The sequence below is a fragment of the Sebastes umbrosus genome, chromosome 4, assembly GCF_015220745.1.
Source record: "Sebastes umbrosus isolate fSebUmb1 chromosome 4, fSebUmb1.pri, whole genome shotgun sequence".
Classification (NCBI taxonomy): domain Eukaryota; kingdom Metazoa; phylum Chordata; class Actinopteri; order Perciformes; family Sebastidae; genus Sebastes; species Sebastes umbrosus.
In genome coordinates, this window is record NC_051272.1 from 10,332,357 (window position 1) to 10,357,805 (window position 25,449).

The 25,449-nt window shown below is 39.6% G+C and overlaps 1 protein-coding gene across 2 annotated transcripts in view; it reads left to right on the top strand.

The window, feature by feature from the left end:
* Positions 1-4,750: 4,750 nt before the first annotated feature.
* The window catches only part of LOC119486279 (Golgi apparatus protein 1-like), a 42,948-nt gene continuing 22,249 nt past the window's right edge, over positions 4,751-25,449 (top strand). Inside the window, exons 1-6 of one of the 2 annotated variants that reach the window (XM_037766288.1) lie at positions 4,751-5,244; positions 18,521-18,550; positions 19,395-19,481; positions 21,871-22,086; positions 24,416-24,619; positions 25,342-25,413. In XM_037766288.1, coding sequence (XP_037622216.1) covers positions 4,777-5,244; positions 18,521-18,550; positions 19,395-19,481; positions 21,871-22,086; positions 24,416-24,619; positions 25,342-25,413 — 1,077 coding nt within the window. In that variant the 5' untranslated portion in view covers positions 4,751-4,776. The remainder of the gene's footprint in view (positions 5,245-18,520; positions 18,551-19,394; positions 19,482-21,870; positions 22,087-24,415; positions 24,620-25,341; positions 25,414-25,449) is intronic. The other variant, XM_037766289.1, reaches the window with a different exon arrangement.

Below are 25,449 nucleotides of genomic sequence, written 5' to 3' on the forward strand. Positions count from 1 at the left end.
TGCCAAAGGACTCGGCTATTGTCGTAAATTTTACTTTCCTCGTTATCTTTCTAAAGGAAGTTGTATATATGTATATTTGCTACCAACTGTTTGTGTACGACTTCAAAGTTAATAAAAATGATGTTATTTTTATTTAAAGTCATCAGAGTGGACTGTTTGATGTTGTAGTTCGCTCTCGTACAGAGAGATCTTGTGAAGGATAAACATGAATCAGCAACAGTAGAAACCAGGAGAGTTCAAGGTTTACAAGTCATATTATGGTAGATTGGTTTTAGAAAATGGAATAAAACAAGTTCAATTGAAATGCATTTTTGTGATTCCATTTTGAAATTCATAATTTAAAGCCGTGGTTCTCAACCAGAGGTCCGGGGACCCCCGGGGGTCCTTGAGAGAGTTCGAGGGGTCGTCAGAAAAATGGGGAATAGTTTATTTTCACTATTTAATTCACTATAGAAGTGAGCCCAATGTGAGTAAGAGTCATAAGAGTGACTATTCTGATCATAGGTTTCACTTCCTCCACGGTCATCTCCTCAACTGTTTATATAGAATTTTATATATATATTTCTGGTCTTAATCATGTCTAACAACCAAAATATTTTCAGATGGAGGTCCCTAAAGCGAAATCTTATCAAATGGGGTTCCCTGCGCTAATGTGTATCAATTTAGGGGTCCTTGAAACGAAACAAGTTGAGAGCCACTGATTTAAAGGAACATTGTGTAGGATTTGGCGGCATCTAATGGTGTGGTTGCAGAATGCAACCAACTGAGTACCCCTCCGCTCACTCCTCACTTTCCAAGACTGCGGTAACGTGAGCCACCGAGTGGAAAACCATGGTAAAGGCCTTTACACACCGGCACCTTTACTCCACTGCAAATATTATATGTCTAGGGCTTTTATTGTGAAAGATAAGAATGGAAGGAGTGGATCTGATCTAGGCTGCCTTTGTCAAGATTGAAAGGAATAATAAAGTTTGTCGTCTTGGTTCACACTATGGAGCCTCTGTGTTCATCAATAGAGCGCTCCAGGGATGATGTATTTTTGTAGGCCAACCAGGAAGTTAGCATCTCCCTGGTTCCCTCCACTAAAAGCCAATGGGATTGTTCCATTGGGTTTTGGATTATTACAGAAAATAAACTCCGTGGCAAACGTTTATGATACTTAAACGTTTTATTCAGCAAGATAATCTTCACAAATGAACACCACTTTTATGATTTTTGAAGTGTGAAGCAATAGTCAGAAGTAAAAAGCTAATGTTAGGCTATTTATCTATTTATTAGGTATTTATACAAGGAGAACTCCTGGAGAGTCATTCGGTTTTTATATATAGCACTTTTAAAGACCTGATTGCTTTTATACTGCTTTACTCTGTTAATATCCTGTCATCCACTTTTTATTGTGCTGCACCATCGCACTTTGTTCACTGTGTTATGTTCTATGTTTGTGACTGTTTTTGTATGTCTGTGTTTGCACCTTGGTCCGTGAGCAACGACATTTCGTTTTAACTGTGTACTTTGTATGTGGAAAAATGACAATAAAGTTGAACTTGTAAACCTGTAACGGAACTACACCAGGGTCACATGAGCGTGAGTATGAACACAACGAGGCTGTAGAGGAGGACGAGTCGGCGTGATGACGTTTAGTAGCCTCATTTAGCCCCTTGTTAGCAACGGCCTTTTTTAAGACACAGCTTCAAAATTCGACATATTTTATACCATAGAACAAATCAATTATTTAATTATTTTAGGGAAACATTATGACAAAGTGTAAAAATAGTAAAAAGAAAACATATTATTAACTTATGCTGCAAATTGATCAAATGTCTTTTAATGTTCTCTGCTATTATTCATATGTATTTAAAGTCTTCTATTAATTTTTCCAGTTGATACTTTCTTCTTACTTTCTTCACTCAGCGTATTATGTTGTAGCTTTGTTTTATTTGCTGCTCTAACAAAACATTTCATCATTCAATTATGTGAAATGCGTCACATATTGCGACACAAATATGGCGTAATGAAAATGAGGAACAACACTGATGTTTACTGCTGTGAGTCAGAGTAAATTTGCTCAGATCCAGTTCTTCTTCTTGTAAAACAGACTCTGGTTCTTCTTCTTTCTCTCTTCATAATTGATTATTCATTTAATTCATTTATAAAGCAGAAATGTCAAACATTCTCTGGCTCAAACGTGACGATTTGTTACTTTAGTCTGTTTTACATTGTTATAAACTGAATATCTTTAGATTTTGGACAAAATGAGACATTGTGATAGACGTTATGCACTTTTTTTTACATTTTATAGACTAAACAATGATTTGATTAATTAAATGTATAGATTAATTAATTATGAAAATAATCATTATAGCAGTATATAGCATATAAAAAAATCTGTAATTAATCAATAATTTAAAAGAAGGGTTTTGTAGAAAGCATATTTATATTTCTTGAAGCAAGGTATCTGAAAAAGAATCATGTTCTACCAAAAACCAGCCTTTGTATAAATATTATAGAACATTTTTCAAATGATACCCAGCCCTGCTTGTGTCTCCCACCTGTTTTTCCTCACATTATTCCTCACATGTTCAAGTTTTAACAAATGAAAATTGGCATGGAGGTCAGTCGGTGCAAACTGTACATCTTTCAAAAATAACTTTTGTTTCTTGGACACTAACTGTCAAAGTCCTACAGTATCAACATCCGACATTGTTTATTGTTTTTAAAATGTATTCATCTTCAATGAAAGTGATAAGGAATGGAAAAGGAAGACGTTTCCATGGTGGCTGTGTGATTAGATGACTCACAGCCAGTGGTGGAAGAAGTACTCTGATCCTTTACTTAAGTAAAAGTACAAATACCATAGTCTAAAAATACATCATTACAAGTAAAAGTCCTGGATTCAAAATATGACTCAAGTAAAAGTATAGAAGTATTATCAGCAAAAAGTACTAAGAATATCAAAAGTAAAAGTGCTTATTGTGCAGAATGGCTCATTTCAAAGATAAAAGAATACTGTATTATAGTGTTTTTATGCATTAGCATTTAGTGCATTTTAATGTTGTAGTTCGTCAATGTGGAGCTAATTTTAAATACTTTGTATACTATTAGTAGTACAGTACTGCATCGTATCATATAAGCATATCATGTTTTTATATGTAACAAATGTCAAATAAATGTAGTGAAGTAAAAAGTGAAATATTTCCCTCTGAGAATGTAGTGAAGAGTAGTAGAAAATGGAAATACTCAAGTAAAGTACAAGTATGTCAAAATTGTACTTAAGTACAGTACTTGAGTAAATGTACTTAGTTACATTCCACCACTGTTCGTAGCATGAACCCACACGCGCTCATTAAATATTCATGAGCTGTCCAGTGCCCTCCTAGAGCATGGGTCTGCAATGAATAACTGTTCTTTGTTTACATTTTCATTTTTATTTATCATTGTTGTAGGTCTATGGTACAACGATACGACGGAGTATTAGGGCCACATTGAGGAAAAGAAATAAATCTGAGATTTCGGGAATAAAGTCCTAATATTACGAGAATAAAGTCAGAAGATTACGAGAAAAAAGTCGTAATACTATGAGAATAAAGTCATAAGTTTAAGAGAAAAGAGTCATAGTATTATGAGAATAAAGTCATAGTAGTAATTTTACGTGTTATTTTCTTTTTTTCTTGTAAAGTTATGACTTTATTCTCATAATATTACAACTGTTTTTTCTCGTAAAGTTTTGAATTTATTCTCGTAATATTACAACTTTTTTTCTTGTAAAGTTATGAATTTATTCTCATAATATTCTGACTTTTTTTCTCGTAAAGTTATGACTTTATTCTTGTAATATTACAACTTTTTTTCTCGTAAAGTTTTGACTTTATTCTTGTAATATTACAACTTTTTTTTCTTGTAAAGTTTTGACTTTATCCTCGTAATATTACGTCTTGTTTTTCTTGTAAAGTTTTGACTTTATTCTCGTAATATTACAACTTTTTTTCTCGTAAAGTTTTGACTTTATTCTCGTAATATTACAACTTTTTTTCTCGTAAAGTTTTGACTTTATTCTCGTAATATTACAACTTTTTTTCTCGTAAAGTTTTGACTTTATTCTCGTAATATTACAACTTTTTTTCTCGTAAAGTTTTGACTTTATTCTCATAATATTACAACTTTTTTTCTCGTAAAGTTTTGACTTTATTCTCGTAATATTACAACTTTTTTTCTCGTAAAGTTATGAATTTATTCTCGTAATATTATGACATTTTTTCTCGTAATATTATGATTTTATTCTGGAAATCTCAGATGTTTTTTCCTCCAATGTGGCCCTAGTACTCTGTCGTACATTTGCTCTTTGGCCCTCACTGCATTAGATTCAAGATTCAAGATTCAAGATGTTTATTGTCACACCGGTTGTACAGGTACAAACGTGTGAAATACTTTTTGCTGGGAAGCTCCATTAAAATAATAAGTTATATTACATTTCCATTACAATTATAAAAGGAAATACTTGAGAATATATACAGTATATACAGTATAAGATATGTTTTTGTGTGAGAATGTGTCGAATGAATTATCTATTTAAAAGTCTGATGGCCTGGGGGAAAAACTGTTTCTCAGTCTGTTGGTGAGTCCTGGGGGTCCTGTATCTTCTACCAGAGGGCAGGAGTTATAATATATATATATATATATATAAACTGTGTTACCTTCATCACAACGCTCAAATGTTTTGCGGCTCCAGATGGATTATGAATTTATTTTTTTTCTTATACATTTTTTTTGTTGCCTATAATGTATCTTTTGATAGTAAAGGTTGCTGACCCCTGCTCTAGAGAGAGAGAAACAAATCTGTTTGCAACTCTCCTCCTAGTGTCCATATTTCCCACCGCCCCTGAACGGAGCAGCAGGCTGACTGGCTCTGTGAAGATGGCGGACTGTCTACGTGTTCCTCTGCTCCTGCTCTTCATGTGCATCTTGTCGTCTTTGCAACCAATTCGAGGACAAAACAACGTTATCGCCAAACTAGCCAGTAATGCTGAAATCCCACAGAATCCAGCCGGAGGTCCTGGACCGGCTGTGGTGAACCCGGTAGCCGCTGAGAAGAGCCTGGTCGCCGGGGCCTCGCTGCCTCGGAGGCGCTCTACCGGCTGGAAGTTGTCTGAGGAGGCGGTGTGCAGAGAGGACCTGACGCGGCTCTGCCCCAGACACTCCTGGAACAACAACCTGGCGGTGCTGGAGTGTCTACAGGACAGGAAAGAGGTAGGTTAGCGGGTCAGGGTGCTGTGGTTCCTGGGTGAAAGAAGGAGAAGCAGGGTGTTGCCTGCTGAAACAAACCAGCTACCGTTAGCAGCCACAGTTAGCCGTGAGAGAACGTCACGCCAAAGTCCAGTCAGAAATGCACCAATTTATTACCTATATCATCATCTTCAATATGATTAACTGCTGTAGAACAATATTTAACACATACTCAGAATCATCATGGTCCACTCTTCAGTTCGGCATGATTTAATACCACGAAAGATGCTTATCTTTTATACGACTTGCACGTTTTTGAATCGTGTCGCCTCAGATTTCTCGTCTCTGTGTGTTTTATATAGTAGACATCAAATCAGCGTAATGTAGATAAACATCGAAACAACCGCATAACACACTCCGTTACCAACCGTTACCAACCGTTACCAAGCCGTTACCAAGCCTTTACCTACCGTTAACAACCGTTACCAAGCCATTACCAACCGTTACCAAGCCTTTACCTACCGTTAACAACCGTTACCACAGATAACCGTTACCAAGCCTTTACCAAGCCTTTACCAACCGTTACCAAGCCATTACCAACCGTTACCAAGCCTTTACCAACCGTTACCAAGCCTTTAGCAACCGTTACCAAGCCATTACCAACCGTTACCAAGCCTTTACCAACCGTTACCAAGCCTTTACCAACCGTTACCAAGCCTTTAGCAACCGTTACCAAGCCATTACCAACCGTTACCAAGCCTTTACCTACCGTTACCAAGCCTTTAGCAACCGTTACCAAGCCATTACCAACCGTTACCAAGCCTTTACCAACCGTTACCAAGCCTTTAGCAACCGTTACCAAGCCATTACCAACCGTTACCAAGCCTTTACCTACCGTTACCAAGCCATTACCAACCGTTACCAAGCCATTACCCACCGTTACCAAGCCTTTACCTACCGTTACCAAGCCATTACCAACCGTTACCAAGCCTTTAGCAACCGTTACCAAGCCATTACCAACCGTTACCAAGCCTTTAGCAACCGTTACCAAGCCATTACCAACCGTTACCAAGCCTTTACCTACCGTTAACAACCGTTACCACAGATAACCGTTACCAAGCCATTACCAACCGTTACCAAGCCTTTACCAACCGTTACCAAGCCTTTAGCAACCGTTACCAAGCCATTACCAACCGTTACCAAGCCTTTACCTACCGTTAACAACCGTTACCACAGATAACCGTTACCAAGCCTTTACCAAGCCTTTACCAAGCCTTTACCAAGCCTTTACCAACCGTTACCAAGCCTTTACCAACCGTTACCAAGCCTTTAGCAACCGTTACCAAGTCGTCTGTCATGTTTTCTTTTTCTCAGACATAGTTTGTTACAGATTGACTCTAATTTATGGTCAGTTTGTTGTCAATGATTTAACAGTGAGCTGTAACACAGTAAACTGGCAGATTGTGAGCGAAGTCCGGTGTTGCAAATATCCAAGTGCGTCTGGACTAAACTAAGCTAGCTGCTAAATGTAAAAATTGGCCACAACATTTTGCCAACCTGCCAAACCGTTACCACAGATAACCATTACCAACCGTTACCAACCGCTACCACAGATAGCCGTTACCAACCGTCACTACAGATAACCGTTACCAACCGTTACCACAGATAACCGTTACCAACCGTTACCACAGATAGCCGTTACCAACCGTTACTACAGATAACCATTACCAACCGTTACCACAGATAACCGTTACCAACTGTTACCACAGATGACCTTTACCAACCATTACCAAGCCTCTACCAACCATTACCAAGCCTTTACCAACCGTTACCCAGCCTTTACCAACCATTACCAAGCCTTTACCAACTGTTACCAACCGTTACCAAGCCTTTAACAACCGTTACCAAGCCTTTACCAATCGTTACCAAGCCTTTACCAATCGTTACCAAGCCTTTACCAACCGTTACTAAGCCTTTACCAACCATTACCAAGCCTTTACCAACCGTTACCAAGCCTTTACCAACCGTTATAAACCGTTACCAAGCTTGTTGATTCTTGGCTTTTTGTATTACTGTTAATTACAACGTTTAGTTTAATTATACCTCCTGTATCCAGTTTGACTGTGACAGCTAACGGAACAGGTTATTAACTGGTGTGTGACTGGTTTTAATGTTGTTGTGTGTAGCTCATGTTAAAGTGAGGCAGACAGGACAGTTAAAATCCATTTTATCTGCAGAGACTCTGTTTTTTTCTCCCCTGGGAAAGGTTGTCAGTGGCCTCCCACTTCAGCCCGGGGCAGCACCCAGGATCACTAGTCACTGTGGTTTTAGGGTAGTGGATGTTGTCCTGACATGTTTAGGCAACACATTACCAGAAGATGATTTTAAAAAAGAATAAAACTTCAATGCCAGGGCCAATAACATGCATTTTTTAATCTTAATATGCTCACTGCTTTCTGCAAAAACATTATTTTTTCATTTCAAGAGTAAGCCATGTTGTGACTTGCTGTTTTTAAATCTAATCTTAAAACTCACCTGTTCCTCTTAGCTCTCCCACAAAGGTTTCATAATAACTATGAGTTGCTTTTAACTTGTGTTAGGAAATAATTTGTCTATAATCTTTTTCGTCCTATTCTGATTTTGTGATTGGTTTACCCTTTGTGTAAAGCACCTTAAGATTTCGCTGTATTTTATTGTTATTTGTAATGTGTTAAATAGTCATACACTGTAGATAACCCTGTACCACCAAATATCCACTGCTGCTCTTATAGACTATACATCTTACAGTCTTTAATGCACATTTTTCTGTAATATGTACATATCATCTTGTCACTTTACGGACATATTATAATATGTACGTCCTACTCAGTGTACATACAGTATATAGACATCTCCACTTGTACATGCTGTACATAATCATCCAGTCCACGTATATCCATCCAGTATTTATTTCTTTGCACTATTTGTATTGTTTGCAACTCCCACACACTTGACTTGTATATAGACATTTGATTTTTAATATCGTATTCTTTATTCTGTTATTTCTATTCTGTGTAAGTACATTGAGAGAGCTGCATAAAAACCAGAGTCAAATTCCTTGTATGTATGTATATATTTGGCAAAATAAACCTAGATAATAGTCTTGGCCAACAGTCTAAAACCCAAAGATATTCTCATTATGATAACATAAAACAGAAAAAAGTGGCGAGGTAGTGACCCCCAGCAGGCGCTAGCTAGCTGTCATGCCAGTTTGTGGAGCTCAGAAAACGTTGGAGCAAATGTTCGATTCGCCGTCTAATATCGTAAAACTGCCAATATCCAAAATACACAGTTGTTTTCTCGCCTCAAAAATGATCAGAAGTGAATTTAGTGATGAAATAACTACGAAAATCTGGGGGAAAAAACACACCGTTTTTGATGCTCTTGTTATGACCATAGTCTGTAATGTTCCAGCGCTTTAAATTGTGGGATACAGTAGGTGAGGTAGACTGGTCCTATGCATACTGGAGATTTTTTCCAAATCAGTATGACATCCGGGTATTTTTGGCATACTATAGATTTTGCTTTTGTTTGCATACTACATGCTACATTTTGGCCAAATCAGTATGTATTACTAGTATAGTATGAGGTTTCGGATACAGCCATTGTCTGCCGACTAGTTCACACCCTGCTCAGAGAGATAACCGTTAACTTTCTTCCTGCTTGACAATGAGTAGTTTCCCCGCAGCTATTGGATTTGTTTATCTTGTTCCAACTAAGTCCACAGGTAGTTGTTTGAGAAAAGTGGAGGATGACTCAGTATTTTCTCACAGTGAGAAACTTCTCCAAGGCGTGTCTGTAGTTGAACTTGTGCTTTTCAGGTCATTACTAGGTTGTGTTTGTGGCCTTTTAGGCTCGTTCAAGTGTGTGCTGAGAGATCAACACAGGACTGTTGGCCTGTTGGCCTGTTGGCCTGTTGGCAGCTGACTGCTCACTCACTTCTTTAAGCTCATTAGCTGCTTGTCAACAGCAGAACTACAGCAGACTGAGAGATCTCTATACGCTATAACAGCAGCTTACAGCAGCTAAGACAAGCCTCGGTTTGTGCCCCGTTATCTGCTTACTCAAAATCACAAGACGCCGTCCCCTCTGGTGGTAAAAGTCTTCATGAAATACTTTGTTTTATAGCCTGTAGCTGCTGGTGGGAGTCGAAAAGATAAGAAAGAAGCTTTCTATGGAGTGTGAGCGTCAGTAAAAAAATCAAAACATCTTGACCTTTAAGAAATGACTACTGAAGATTTCAAGCATTCAAACTGGCCACTAAGACACTGTGATCATAGTTTTCTGTAGTCTTGTGGTTGCTCCTTATCAGCTTTTCCACATTTGACACGTGAAGTGAGGAACATCGCTGAAATGATTGCAGAAAATTAATCTGCAACTATTTTTGGTAATTATGAGGCTAAAATACCTAAAAGTTCCAGTTTCTCTGAAGTAAGGATTTGCTGCTTTTTATCTGTTTTTTAGGGATGCACCGGTTTATCGGCTGAACATCGGTATCGGCCGATATTTGCCTTATTGACTGCCATCAGCCTATCAGCAAATAAGATGACATTCAGCGATGTTTATCTGTTGTGTTGCATCTCTTTTGCGCCGGCTAAATGTTGTGTTGGTTATTTGTGGTCGGTCTCTGACAACAGTAACCAGCTGATTCAGAGAAATTAAATAAAAAAATTAAAATGGAAAATGCTAAAATGGGTCCCCAAATATACTTGGTCGGCCGTTAATATAACTGGGCGGCCCGCCTACGTAAAGTCTATGTGTGGGAAACTCTGCTTATCTTAATATTTTTGTTGGGCTGTGTACTGAAACAGTCTTGTCATTGAGTAGGTAGTTGTATTCTTAAAAGTTTTTTAAAACAGTTATTTAAAACAAAAAAGAATACTTTTCATGTGAAAGAAGGTTATATTAAATGTTGTTTCATAAATTAGTATGATTGAATTGATCCTCATTCAAAGACAGTGTAATGAAATGCTGAATGACTTTAAAGCAGCTCAGTCATTTTTTATAATAAATTAGGTTTTTATTTCCCTGGCACAAAAGGGAAATAAATAACAGCAAAAACTAAATAAACAAAAATCGGTATCGGTTATCAGCAAAATTGTTATTTTAAACATCAGTATCGGTATCGGTATATCCATAGTTTTTAACTTTGGTGCAAAAGGTAAATCCGTCACCAGACAAACCTCTTTGTGAGCTGTATTTTCCAGCAACTTGTGTTTTGACGGTGTGACATGAATGCAGCTGAAGCCCCCGGTGAACTCAGGTTTCTTGGTGTGACGTCTCGTCTCTCCATAGACGCCCACCACGAACACTGCTGCTGAGCAGCCGTCGTGGAGCTTGTCCGTCCACCTTCTGTGTGAAGGCCTCGAGCTGCCCAGATGGCACTGGTGCTGCTGTTCTCTGGTTAAGGGTGAGATTTAGGAGCTGCTTTTAGACTCGCAGCATTTTTGTGTGTCTCCGGCCTGCCCGCTGTCGTCCTGCTGGTGGCTGTGGTTTTGTGTACGTGGAGCAGATCCTCAGAGTCCAGAGGGAGGAGGCTCTGGAGATTGAAGGTTTCGCTCTGGCCCGTCAGCTGCCTGAAGCCTCCATGTGTCTGTTTCTGTCTCCCAGTTGTACCCAGTTTGATAATTGCCAATTAGCACATTAATGCTACAAGACATTCACTTTAAATAACAGGCTTATTGGTGTATATTCAGCTGCTTTGCTGTTGAACACAAGAAATGATACCCCCAACCCAGGGCAGCGTCAGTCTTTGTGAAAGCTTTGTTCCTCACTGATTGCCTGGTACCCAGGAGTAATATTTGTATCTCTTGTTTCTCTGTCAGAAAGAGGTACAAACAATGGGTTGGATGGTGTCGAGGTCAGGACTCAAGTTCTTCCTCACCAAACTGCAAAAAACATTTCTTTATGGGGCTGGCTTCGTGCACACACAGGCGTTTTATCATGTTGAAACAGGAAAGGGACAAACACAATCTGTTGCCAAAAACTATGAACAACACTATTGTCTAAGATATCACTGCTGGAGCATTAAGATTCCCCTTCATTGGAACTAAAGAGCACAAATGAGGAAAAGCAGCTGCACAAACATACTGTATGTGGTCAGAGGTGTCCACATACTCTATGCAGTATAGGCTACATCCACACTAGTCGATCAGGACATCCCTACCCATTTTCTTTTATAATAAACACTCTAGAGGCAACCAAGTACATTTTACTTGTGTTTTTTTTTTCACTTTTACTTAAAGGACCAATATGTAATATACTGTATTTACTCTATTAAATCATAAAATGACCGTGATATGTCATCAGAGATTAAGGAAGTTGAAACACTGGCTTCTCTGACAACAAGTCAGTATGTTCTCCTATAAAATTTCTATTCCGGTCCAGAACGTCTGTTTTTGTTTTGGCCGGTTATCAAGGCAGCAAGTATTTGAGACACACAGCTGGTGATGTGATTTACGACTACTACTAGCCAGAGGCTAACGGTATTGATGCTAACACATGCTAACTGCTATCAGTCACACCGCAAACAACATGCAAACAACTCCAATGTTTTGAATTTGGACTGTAATACCCATTCTAAACGCTAGCTGTGAGTGCTACATATTGCTCCTTTAAATACAATGATAAACATACTTTATGGAGTATTTTCCCATTGTAGTACTGCTAATGTACGTGTACTAAAGTACAGGATTACTTACCTGAGCAGCTGTAGCAGGTTGTCTGTCTCAGGACGACTGTGTCCTGATGATAAAGCAATAACAGAAACATTTCAGGGTGCTGAATTCCCACAAGTATTCAGATGCTTTTATAGGCTTATCTTGCATTATGCTAAACAAAGACGGAGCTTTTAGTTTGTTTTGATGCATTTATTTTGGTACTTTGACGGCCATAATGAAGAGGAAAAAAATGTTCCTGGTTGCTAAGCAACATCCTTTTGTGTCCTTCCAGCATCCAGTGTCTGACGGTCCATTCAGGCTGATTGTTGACATTTATCCAGAAGTGTTCATCCAACTACAGCTCTGCTACTGTCGTCTGTGTGATAACAGTGACGTTATCAGTCATTTAACAAACAGTCCTAGGCAGTGACCTCATTTAGGATCGTAGTGGTCTATGGGTAGAAGCTCCTCCTGATCCTCTCAGTGCTGCCCGGTGTATCGGGACCTTCTTCTTGACCTCCACAGGGACAAAATGCCAATATTCTTTGCCTTAATGATTCTTCTAGCCTTATTCTGGCAACACCTGGTGTAAATATCCTTTGGCAGGGTAGAGCACCGCCACCACCTATTGTATGTTCAGCCGAAGAAACCACTCTTTGCAGGGCCTTGCAGTCCTGCAGTCCAGTCCTTGCTGTTTCCGTACGAGGCAGTGATGTGCAGTTTGCTATGTTATGATTTGAGCATATTTTTTATGCTAAATGCAGTACCTGTGAGGGTTTCTGGACAATATTTGTCATTGTTTTGTGTTGTTAATTGATTTCCAATAAGAAATACTGTATATACATTTGCATAAAACAGCATATTTGTCCACTCCATGTTGATAGGCGTATTAAATACTTGACAAATCTCCCTTTAAGGTACATTTTGAACAAATAAAATATGTGATTTATCGCAATTAACTATGGACAAGCATGCAATTAATTGCGATTAAATGTTTTAATCGATTTACAGCCCTAGTTTTTATGCAAATAACCACTATAGATGACAATAACAAAGTACAGTACTGTGTACAGTACCCTCCCACCTCTGAAAGATAGGGCTCCCCCAGAAGCCCCGGTGTAATTTGAACACTGGAAATTACCATGCATATAATGTTTTTTGTGTAAAATATATTGACCATTGAATGAAATCAGATCTAAAAGGTTATTCCTTCATTTAGCGCATAGATTTCAAAAGTGGCAGATAAAAACGCATACTTGCCTGCTGCCACAGTGGCAGGCAGTGAGAAAAGTTCATTTCAGATCCAGATTGTGTGTTTCCTGTTCTGAAGATTTCTGCTGGATTTCACAGTTTGATGAGATGTCAGTGTTCTCAGTCTTTTTCTGTGTGTTGTCAGCGGTGGTGAAAACACATCTGTCACACACCTGACCTGAATACTGCCCTGCCCAGCTGTTTGGTAGGGAAAAAACACTCTTGTTTTTATGGGTGGAGAGTCAAATAAAACAAACAGTGTGCAGAGACTCAGCTGAAGCTGCAGAGGTGGTTCTAGCTGACCTGAATCGGTGTTTAAACTGTTACTGTTTGCTGATGTGCTGCCTCAAGTCATCCATGGTTAGTTTTTGATTGGCTGATTGAAAACGCAGCATGTTACAGGATACGGCTGCATCAAGATCTGGCTTCGTCCCGGATGCATTTCTTGCTTGATGTCCACTGGAGCGTCTCATTTGTGGCTCTTTTCTCGCCTCCATAATCTTTGTGCGCTGGGTCTATTTCTGCCAGACCAGCTCTCATCTCTAAAGCATAAAATGTACTAGTATTTAAATACTAGCGTGCATGCGCATTGAAGATAGCTACCTAACTGTTGCACCTGCTCATTAGGGAGGTAAGAAAATATTGATATACATGAGTATCACAATATTATGTTTTGCGATACTGTATCGATTCTCCAAAACGCTGTATTGATTTTTAATTAACCTCTTGAAAATCCGATGGCCCGCCGGTGGACCCGGCCGATAGTCTGTCTTTCGGAGGTTGTAGCGGGCTGAATTTTAAAGCTAGAGTGAAGGTGCTGGCATCATATGAAACTAGAAAAACCATTGGTACCAACCGTGTCATACTAGCTTGTCGGCAAGGAGGCTAAATAACGCTCCAAAGTTTGGTTGAATTTTGGCGAGGAAAAACTGTCAGTGCCATTTTCAAAGGGGTCCCTTGACCTCTGACTTCAAGATATATGAATGAAAATGGGTTCTATGGGTACCCACGAGTCTCCCCTTTACAGACATGCCCACTTGATGATAATCACATGCAGTATATGGGTGCTCTACAGTCGTAGCATCGGCCCATTTGACCACGGAGATGAGTGATGGCTGGCTTGACCGCACGTTACCGCAATACGATAACGTTTCCTGTCCATGACAGAGTTAGCATGCAGCTTAAGCTATGATGTCTAGCTCTGCTTTTTGTGCAATGTGTGAAACCCAAAGTGTTTCCAAATTTTCCTGAATGTGTAGTGTTTACCACGCTGGATTTAACATATGAGGGTGCAGGTCGTATCCACGCAGACCCTCCACCGTTATCTGCATTTTCTGTGTTCGGCTCGCTGCGGTTTGTTTTGGTTGACGGATACAGTACGGATATGACGTCGCGTTACTCAGACTACAACAATAAAAGCGGTAACTTCCTTCTACCTCCATATAGACTCAAATGATGCAAAAATCTCGATTCTGGCATTAAAAAATCTATTTCAAAATGGTAAAATTGCGATACATAAGTGAATCTATTTTTTTCCCACCCCTAATATTCAGGGTATAAAACAGAGATAAGACTGCATGCTGCTGTGTGCTCTGGTTTACGTAGGGTGAGTCTGATGAAAGATGCCAGAAGTTGATGGAAACCAGCTGGTCCAGATAAATTTGTCACTTTATATTTCATTTTGAAGCTTTTCATTAGGAAAGGATTGCCGTCAGCTTTAGAAAGCAGGTTAAAAGATGCTGAGGATGAAGGCTGCTGTGCTTCATGACTCAGTAGCTGTTGGCTTCCCTCTGGATTCTCTCCTCTTTCTATCACTTCTTGTGTCATTTTCTCTCTCCATCTCTTCCTCTCACCCACTTCCAATTATAGCTCAACCAGTCATGCCGGTTTTCCCAAGACAAAATGAGGAGAGCTAATTAAGTTTAATTTAGCTGCAGCTATTAAATGAGATGGACGTTTTCACAGTTTTCTCTTTTCAGATGGGAAGGAGGTAAAAACAAAGACTAAAGTATGTGAAAGGGTGTGTCAGCTGAGTTCCCATTGTGTTAGATTACATCTCTGACAGCTGGTCACTGAGTTTGACACACTCGGAGTTAGATTAATCCAACAGTTTGGATCCGATTCACCTGAACAGTTAATATCCTGTTGCCATACAATAGTATTTTCCCAGCCTTCATGAGCTCCGTTTGGTCAGACAGAGGCTGGTTTCATCATTGTTAGTTTATTTTGGCTGTTAAATCAACGCAGGATTGAACAGATGAGAAGTTTTGGCGCTCTGAAACGTGCAGATCCCCTGGCGGAGCTGAACAGACGGCGCCCACATGAGTCACATTGTGCTCTGCGGTGGTGATGTGATGTTTGGCTGTTCAGTCCAGAGGTGGACTGAGCGTGTGCAGAGGCGGGGTCCTCCCTGTGGGCCGGTGATCCAGTCCAGAAAATAAAACAAAAGCTCCGTGCTGTTTGAGCAGCGTCAGACTGGCCGGCTCCATCCAGGTTAAACCCCCCTGTTAGCTTTACTTTGGTACGTTCGGCCCCTCTGTGCTGACACTGACTCACTCACTGTGTTGACTTAGCAAAAAAACATGATGCTGCTTTCAGGTGCAAGTCAGAAGCATCGGAATTACAGCTTGAGCCCTCATCAACAACAACAAAAATCAAGGCAGTAAATATGGGACAAACTGTATTTACGAGTGCCACAACATAAATACAAATCCAGTTTTGTTTTAAAAAGCTGGAAGCATTTTAGTTTTTTATTGGTACCCACAAGTCTCCTTTTACAGACATGCCAACTTTATGATAATCACATGCAGTTTGGGGCAAGTCATAGTCAAGTCAGCACACTGACACACTGACAGCTGTTGTTGCCTGTTGGGCTGCAGTTTGCCATGTTATGATTTGAGCATATTTGTTATGCTAAATGCAGTACCTGTGAGGGTTTCTGGACAATATTTGTCATTGTTTTGTGTTGTTAATTATTTATTTCCAATAATAAATATATACATGACAAATCTCCATTTAAGGTACATTTTTAAGAGATGAAAAAATGTGTGATTAATTTGCGATTAAATATTTTAATCAATGTAATCGTGAGAAACTTAAATAAATCCAGTTGTTTGAAGGTGATGTTTTCACGTCAACATATAGCTGATAGAGATCGAATTATGAAGGGATGCACCAATCCGACCTTTTCAGTGCTGATACCGATAGCAATACCTGGGCTTTGGGTATCGGCCGATACCGAGTACTGATCCAATACCAGTGTTTAATTAATAAGCTGTATTCCTCACTGTGTGGAAGTGACTGTGATCATTCCTGTGTGTGTAAGGCTGACTTAAACATTGCTTTCCTAACTTTGTAAAACAAAATGTAACAAATAAATACATAGATATAAATTTACTGAATTGTTATTTATGATTAAAATAATGAATCGTACACCAGCAACCTGGCCAAAAACCTTAAAATGAACATGATTGACAACAAATTGGTCAAAACTTAAACAGGAATTAAAATACCAGTATATAATGTATATAAACATTGAATTGAATTGAATTGAATAGATCGGCCCCATTGTCACAGATACCCGATCCAGCTATTTGAGTCAGTAATCGGTTCGATGCTTCCCTAGAATTATGACCTGTTTAACTTCCTAACAAAAAACAGTATGCAAACGGTAATAAAAGGAGTGAATGTTGAAGTACATGGGATTAATTATACCCCCGCGCCAACGTAGTCCGAGGTATATAGCGCTCCGCGTGTCCGTCCATCCTTCCGTCCGTTCGGGTGTCACACTTTCGTTTCCGGAGCAGAACTCGGAAACTATTTAACTTAGGAGCCTCAAATTTGGTTTGATGGTTGACAGTGTGGTCTAGTTGTGCCTTTTGTGGATTAGAAGTCCAGGGTGCCCAAAATTTTTGACATTTTGGCCAAAAACTGTGATTCTTTCAACTTCAATTTAGTTTCCAGAGTAGAACTCGTCCATCAGTTCCAAAAGGGCAAGACCTTTGGCCCTACATAAGTAGGGTTCAAGCAGTGAGTGGGGGGTATGTGAGCCATGCTCACTTTTGCTTTGTTGTTTTACTTTTGTTTTTTACTGGGGTATTGAGAATCATGGAATTTCACTGGTATTGGTGTCGACTACTAAATTTCTGGTATAGTCACTATTCACTATATCACTAGTGTAGGCCTAAGGGAACTGACAAAACACTTAAAATGTATTTCTGCAGCACCAAAAGGCGCGGTTAAAATGTTTGGGTGCACCTAAATTATGTGCTGGTGCACTCCATTGAAAAAGTTAGGCTCACCTGTGCAACTAATTAAATTAAATAAAAAGTTAGTCTGGAGCCCTGCTGGGTCACATCCAGGACCATTTGTTTATTTTTTTTCACCTCAGTTAACCACTGACATGTTATAAACAGCACAGAGCTGACTCAGTCCTCCAGTACCGTCCTCTTCTTCAGTAACACCACCACACTGCATTTACTGTCGGTGTGAAGAGCATTGTGACACTTGTGTGTAAAATACACTGTAAACAGAACACACACATGAATATTCAAACACACACAGACGGTCTATTCCTGGCCCGCGGTGCGGCTGCCATGTGGTAAACAGTCAGAAACTCTTCGGCCATCTGCAGAGCTGTGATTTCAAACACACACACACACACACACACACACACACACACACACACACACACACACACACACACACACAGAGTCAGCAGTGATTTGGTTTGCTCTGGTAAAAGCGTTGGGGCGGCTGCTGGTCTGAAGGCGATTTGCTGCTGCTGGTCAAGACAGGAAGTCAGACAGGTTACCTCAGGTCAACGCAGCAGAGCAGGGAAATAACTCGATGGTCACATTGGCCCCGGAAGCTGTGTCCTGGGTCGGGGTCCGCCTCACACTACGGAGGTGTGTTCTACAGAGGTTTAAAGGGCGGGTACATCTGCATTCTTTTCCAGGGTTTTTGAATGGAAACGTCCACTCAGCCGTTCACTAAAAGCAGTGACGTAGGTTACCACAGTAAGCTAATCAATAAGGTTATGAGTAATGTGAACGCTAGCACTAGCTGAGTCAACGTTAGCTGTGCTAAGTTTGGAAATAACTGTGGGTTAGTTCAGATTTTTTGAAGTGGGGTTGTATGTGCAAGGTAAAATTACTGCTTTTGTGAACGGAATCTGGTGGCTTTGAAGAGAGCAATATAACGGCTTCAGTTCCCGTCAGAAAGGGCTGTCTGATATATTTAGTCTTGAGTCAGAGCCGTACCGCCTTAATCCACCTCATAAAGAATCTCTGAAGAAATGATCTTAATCCTAAAGTCATCTCTAATGTCTCCTTTCTCTCCTTCTCTTTCAGGAAACTGAGATTGCAGCCGAATGCAACCATGTAAGTGTCTTCACTTGCCTAAAACACCTCTTCCCAGCATGTTGCCCTACAATTCCACATAGTGTATGTTAAGCATAGAGCACCGAGGATGAGTTTGGTACCTTCATTCACATATACAACCAAAAGAAACACTGATCTAGTGAATTGCAGGTCAGAAGATGTCTATACACACATCGCTACTGCAGTATCAACCCAAAATAGACATAGATTGTGCTGTGATTTAATTGCATTAAATGGATCAAAATGATGCTAAAATAATTGCATTATGATGTTGATTTGTAAAAAGTCTGAATTCATGCAAACAACTTTTAAAACGCTTGTTTTCTGAATGGAGTTTGGATCAGTGCCAGGCTATGCAGCTGCTCCATCAACACTCAAGATAAAGTCATCTAGGAATAAATATGACAGCGACGTTGTTGTTTCTACCAAAGACCATATATGGTTTATACACATACATTTATACACAGAGTTTGGTCCGGTCTCTGTACAGATATGATGTACTATCGTAGCTCTGGGTGACCACAGACACATACAAGATTTATTTCCTCCATTTCTGATTCAACAACTTCAGGACGTCAGTGACGACAGGAAGAGTATCCCAACGCTGATAGGCTTTCACCACACAGCGTCACGCAAATTTCTCTTTCGAGGTGAAATATTTTGCGTCATGACTTTGTGTGTAATTGCACTGCGCGAAAAGTTTGCTTTGCTCTTGGTGTGATCAGACCATCAGGAATGCAAACAGGGAAAGACACTAGTAGCATGATGGTCCAGATAGTTAGACTCTGCTAGTTTCTGGATAGTGTGTGTAATCCCGATGTTTTATGTATCTTCTCTCGTCCAGCTGCTCTGGAACTACAAGCTGAACCTGACCACCGACCCAAAGTTTGAGTCTGTCGCCGTGGAGGTCTGCAAGACCACCATCACTGAGGTAAGTCGCTAAAACAAACCTCCCTCTAATGCAGCGGAACCTCAAACTAGCTGATCAGTGTAGTGATTTTCAGACAGGATAGTGTTTGTAATTGGACTCATCCCCAGTCTCATCGCCTCACTCTTCTACCAGCCTCCTTGTTTGTTGTTCCTCGCACACAGCAGCTGTTATTCACCTGACATAAACAATCCTCCTCTTCACCACCTCTCACAGACATGTTTGGATTCTCCTCAGATTTAGTTTCTGCTAAATCTTGTTTTTTGTAATTTCTAGAAACTGAATAACTGAAAAACACTCAGACCTTTTACCCCTCTGAGACCCAAAATAGAGCCGTTTTTGTCCTTTTTTAGGGGGATACAGGGGGTCTTTAGGGGGAGATAGCAGGTCAACAGTAGATGATATGATGGTCATCCCCATGTTCTATAATGTCTCATAAGTTGTTTTGGGTTGATACCATTTATTACACAGATTTGGTGCTAAATTTAAACACTTTTTTACCACTGGAGAATTGATAAAAACGATCAATGATCCCTCCAAAATACCAAATTATGTCACCAAGACCCTGAGGAACACCATAGAAAAAGCCATGCTGTGATATGGTTAAATAAAACTTCTTTCCATTTAGAAGGCAGCTTTATTTTAATATATAATGAAAATAATTAAATTTCTTTACAAAGAAATGACAAATTTCACCCAGCTAAAATTGATTTATGTCAACTAAATGATTTAATATCTGAATCAAAATTGAATATGCCTAATTTTGCAGCAATCAACAGACATGTCACATCTGTGGGAAATGAAAAAATGAACTTCTACTGCACGCCACGTTCTGATATACAGGAAGAGCTAATCTTTAAGATCCCTTTGAAGTGTCTGTATCAGCCATCAAGCTGCAGTTTATTTTTAAAAAGCCACAGGAAACCATGAAGCTTCCTGAAGACGCTTTCTGCTCACAAACAGGTTTTATTCATCAGTTCATCAGTGGTTTGTTTAACCGGTAGCAGGTTTCATATATAATTGTGGCTTAAATTGCTTTATAGTAGTAATCAAGCAATAAAAACATAGCATGATATACGTTACTAGGAGCTGCTGTTATCTGTGTTCCTGTGTTGATAAGGAGTCTTAACAGCTCCATATTGAAGCAGGTGTTGCTGATAACTTAATTTCCTGTATAGATTGTGTGATAGCAGTTTGTTTTATAAACACCAGTGCAGTTCCCGTTGAAAATGTGCCTGTTGAACAGACTGAGCAGTTGAACAGCTTTCACACACACATTACAAACAGCTTATACACTTGACACTGAGCTTCTTCAGGTTCTGAGCAATACACCTGCCCAGAGTTGGGAGGGTTACTTTAAGAATTCAATCCGATAGAATTATAAATACTTGTTCAAATATGTAATCAGTAACCTAATCCAAGTATCACAACTAAGGCTGTCATAGTTAACGCACTGCGAGTTTTAGGTTGCCCCGGGCTCAGTTTTAAAGCTAGAATGGAGATACTGGTATCATATGAAATTAGAAAGCGGAATGAATCCATTGATACCAACCATGTCATACTAGCTTGTACAAAGGAGGTTAAATAACGCTCCAAACTTGCGTTAAATTTAGGCGAGGAAAAACTGCCATGGCCATTTTCAAAGGGGTCCCTTGACTTCTGACCTCAAGATATGTAAATGAAAATAGGTTTTACGGGTACCCATGAGTCTCCCCTTGACAGACATGCCCACTTTATGATAATCACATGCAGTTTTTTGAATGCAGTATAAATGTGTTTTTTTATGTTAAATGCAGTACCTGTGAGGGTTTCTGGACAATATTTGTCATTGTTTTGTGTTGTTAATTGATTTCCAATAATAAATATATACATGCATTTGCATAAAGCAGCATATTTGCCCACTCCCATGTTGATAAGAGTTTTAAATAATTGACAAATCTCCCCTTTAAGGTACATTTTGAACAGATAAAAGAATGTGGGATTAATTTGCAATTAATAGCGATGAAATATTTTAATCGATTGACAGCCCTAATCACAATAAAAAAGTAAGCAATATTTTCTGTTACTTTTAGATTATTTACATTATAAAAAATGAAGATGATGAGTGAGTGAGTGAATATTTTGAACATATTATCTGATCATAAAAAAGAAGATACTTAGACTTCATAGTTATAAAATAACTGAATGAGTTAAATGTCACGATGTGTTTATTCAGATAAATATGTCTAAAGTAGCTTCTTCCATAACATTTGTGGCCAGATCTGTTTAGACGTTCGGGTGACATATGAGGTTTTGTCGACATGTAGCTTCAGATATTTTTCAAAGTTTTATTTTTGTTGCACATTTCAGCAACATGTTTAGTTTAATGAAGTTGTCCGTGCTCTTCGCTTAGGTTAAAGAATGTGCGGCGGAAGAGCTGGGGAAGGGCTACCTGGTGTCCTGCCTGGTGGACCACCGCGGCAACATCAGCGACTACCAGTGCAACCAGTACATCACCAAGATGACCACCATCGTCTTCAGCGACTACCGGCTGATCTGCGGCTTCATGGACAAGTGTCGCGAGGACATCAACACGCTGCGCTGCGGCAGCATCAGCACCGGAGAGAAGGTGAGATCCAAGAACTAAACTAAACCCCACTTTATGATAATCACATGCAGTTTGGGGCAAGTGATAGTCAAGCCAGCACACTGACACACTGACAGCTGTTGTTGCCTGTTGGGCTGCAGTTTGCCATGTTATGATTTGAGCATATTTTTTTATGCTAAATGCAGTACCTGTGAGGGTTTCTGGACAAAATTTGTCATCGTTTTGTGTTGTTAATTAATTTCCAATAATAAATATATACATACATTTGCATAAAGCAGCATATTTGCCCACTCCCATGTTGATAAGAGTACTAAATACTTGACAAATTGGTACATTTTGAACAGATAAAATGTGTGATTAATCACGATTTAACTATGGACAATCAAGCGATTAACTGTGATTAAATATTTGAATCGATTGACCGCCCTAATATAAACCCTTAACTCACTGAGTTAGATGAAAATATGCCAGTTCTACACTCTTTTCACTTGTTTTTCCCTGTTGTCTCTTACTCGTTCTTCCGAGGCAGACTATTAATTTAGCAAAATAAAATGACAAAAAACGCCCCAAAAAAACATCTGGCGATGTACTCAGCCAATCGCCGATAGCAGATACATTCGCCCAATCGCTCAACCCTAGCACACTTCAGTCAGAGCAGCATTTGACAATGTTGGGGAAATGGAAAGCCTTTTCACTAGTTGGGTGTACAGTCAGTGCTTACTACCTCTTCTAACCAAAGTCTTACCAATGAAACCTGTGCTGTAAAGCCAGAACGTGCCAGTGATTGGTTATTGATCAGTGGGTAGCTGATGAGGCACTGTCCTGTCCAGCATCTTCTTCATCCATCATATATGACCAGGCTAAGGGACTGTAGACATGTTGGTTGTCTGCAGGTAAAAAGCAACAGTACCCGTGAAAGTGGTTTATAGTGTTTCATACTTGCCAAACAGATTTTGTGGTGGGTCTCTTCCAAACCCAGAAACTGTGTTCAAAGTGTGACTCAGCTAAGAAAAGACAACTTTGACAGCAGTTTGTCAGCGAGCACAGCCAATCAGTCTCCTCTGAACGTGTTCTCCTGCTGCTGAGCCAAGCTAAACCTCATAAGCCCGTTAGACACGCTGCTATTATGGGATATCACGCCGGCACAATTAGAACTCGGAGCAAATAATTTATTTGTCAGCGGGAGCAGAGTCGGTTTCATTATCAGGAATTTGTCACGGCGGCTCATTTCAGTATGCCGGAGCTGCTCGAAGTGGAGATTAGACTGACCGTGTTTACCCCGACCGAGCTCGACTCTCAGCACACCGAACAAATACAAGACGCACTCTGACAAAATGATGCATGGAGTGAAAGGAAACCTCACTCTATGTGGGATTAGTGGTGCTATGAACTACACTGTCAAAACGTTCATATTGGGAACACTTGGGCGTGTTTTATAAAATGATAGTAGCATTTTAAACCCCCAAAAGAAGTGTTTTGGATTTCACATTAAAAGTCTTCACTTCTACCTGGATAAGGAAAAGTTCACTGTTTTTATTTTTAATCAGGGCTCTCAATCCATTAAAATATTTAATCCCGATTAATTGCAGATTAAATGCGCATTTTTATCGGTTCAAAATGCACCTTAAAGGGAGATTTGTCAAGAATTGAATACTCTTATCAACATGGGAGTGGGCAAATATGCTGCTTTATGCAAATGTATGTATATATTTATTATTGGAAATCAATTAACAACACAAAACAATGACAAATATTGTCCAGAAACCCTCACAGGTACTGCATTTAGCATAAAAAATATGCTCAAATCATAACATTATCATAAAGTGGGCATGTCTGTAAAGGGGAGTCTCATGGGTACCCATAGAAGCCATTTTCATTCACATATCTTGAGGTCAGAGGTGGCTATTGGGGCTATTTTGTATAGGACAAATGGTGTTTTTATCCAAAGTAACAACTACACTGCTTCTAGAAGAGATGTTGTTATTGATATTAGGTGAACTGACCCTTTTTAATAATCATCCTGCCATCCCAACAAAGAAACATTTCTGTTATATAGCTGTTGAAACTAGACATATTAGAGTGAAAAGGCACCACTATCAGCAGGTGATTAGATTCGATTACTTTGGCAAAAATGTGGATATTGTGCATGCTTGCAAATGATTAAATGGTTAAGAAATATCTCCAACAAAGTGTGCAACCAGGACAGATAATTAATTGAATTGCCTCCTTATGATTATCATATGGAGTACAAGTCTGATATAAATGGGTTTAATAGAGCTGATTGATTTGAATCAATGGAGCAAAAAACCTAATTAACGCTATAACCGTGTGACCTTTGCTCTCTGTGCAGGACATTCACTCCCAGGGTGAGGTGATCGCCTGTCTGGAGAAGGCTCTGGTGCGGGAGGCCGAGGAGCAGCCGGGGGCGCACCCCATCAAGGACGAATGTAAGAAGTCCATCATGAGAGTTGCCGAGCTCTCCTCAGACGACTTCCACCTGGACCGCTACCTCTACTTCGCCTGCCGCGAGGACCGAGAGCGCTTCTGTGAAAGCGTGAGGATTTAGTGGACAATCATGAAACGTCTTCTATTAATTGATCCAGAGTTACAGCCATCACAAATGCATCTTTTAGAGTTTGTGTTTTTCTTGTTCTGCATCTTTGCTATTCTGATTAACACTAATTTACTTCTTTAAACACTTATTTCCTGTTGTGCTTTTCCTTTTTTTAGCTCGTTTCAGGTGTCTAAATTGAGAGACACGTCTGCTTTGTTACTTTATTTTGGTCTTTAAATTGGACCTCAGTTCAGTTCTCAGGTTTGAAAACCTGCAGATAACCTTGGACACACCTGTAAACATGTGGCACCATCACATTAATATGAGTTATAGAGCACATAAGGAGTCTCTCCTAATTATTAACACGTTAATGATGCAGACACGCCTCAGTGACAAGATGCATTCATGGCCTGTCAGACCGTTTTACCTCTATATTAGTGCCTCCGTAAGGACAAGGCAGCTTCACATTGAGGCAGATAAAGTGTTTCATTCCTAAACAAGATGATGTCCACTTTATGAAAACGCCTCAAATAATGTCTGATATCAAAGGGATCAGAATGAATCCGCTTTTCAGGACCAATCATCCTTGTGATGCAACATGATTCTGAATGTTTGGCTGATGAAATGATTAAAAAGAGAAAGATATTTTACCTTTTACAGTAAGAATGAATCTCTCTGCTGTTGATGGACTGTGTTTTTACTTTTTTGTTTTGTTTTTTCAGACAATGGCCGGAGAGGGACGAGTTTACAAATGTCTCTTCAATCACAAGTTTGAGGAGGCGATGACTGAGAGGGTGAGTGTTTTAACGAGCTGTAGCCCCGCTTTCATT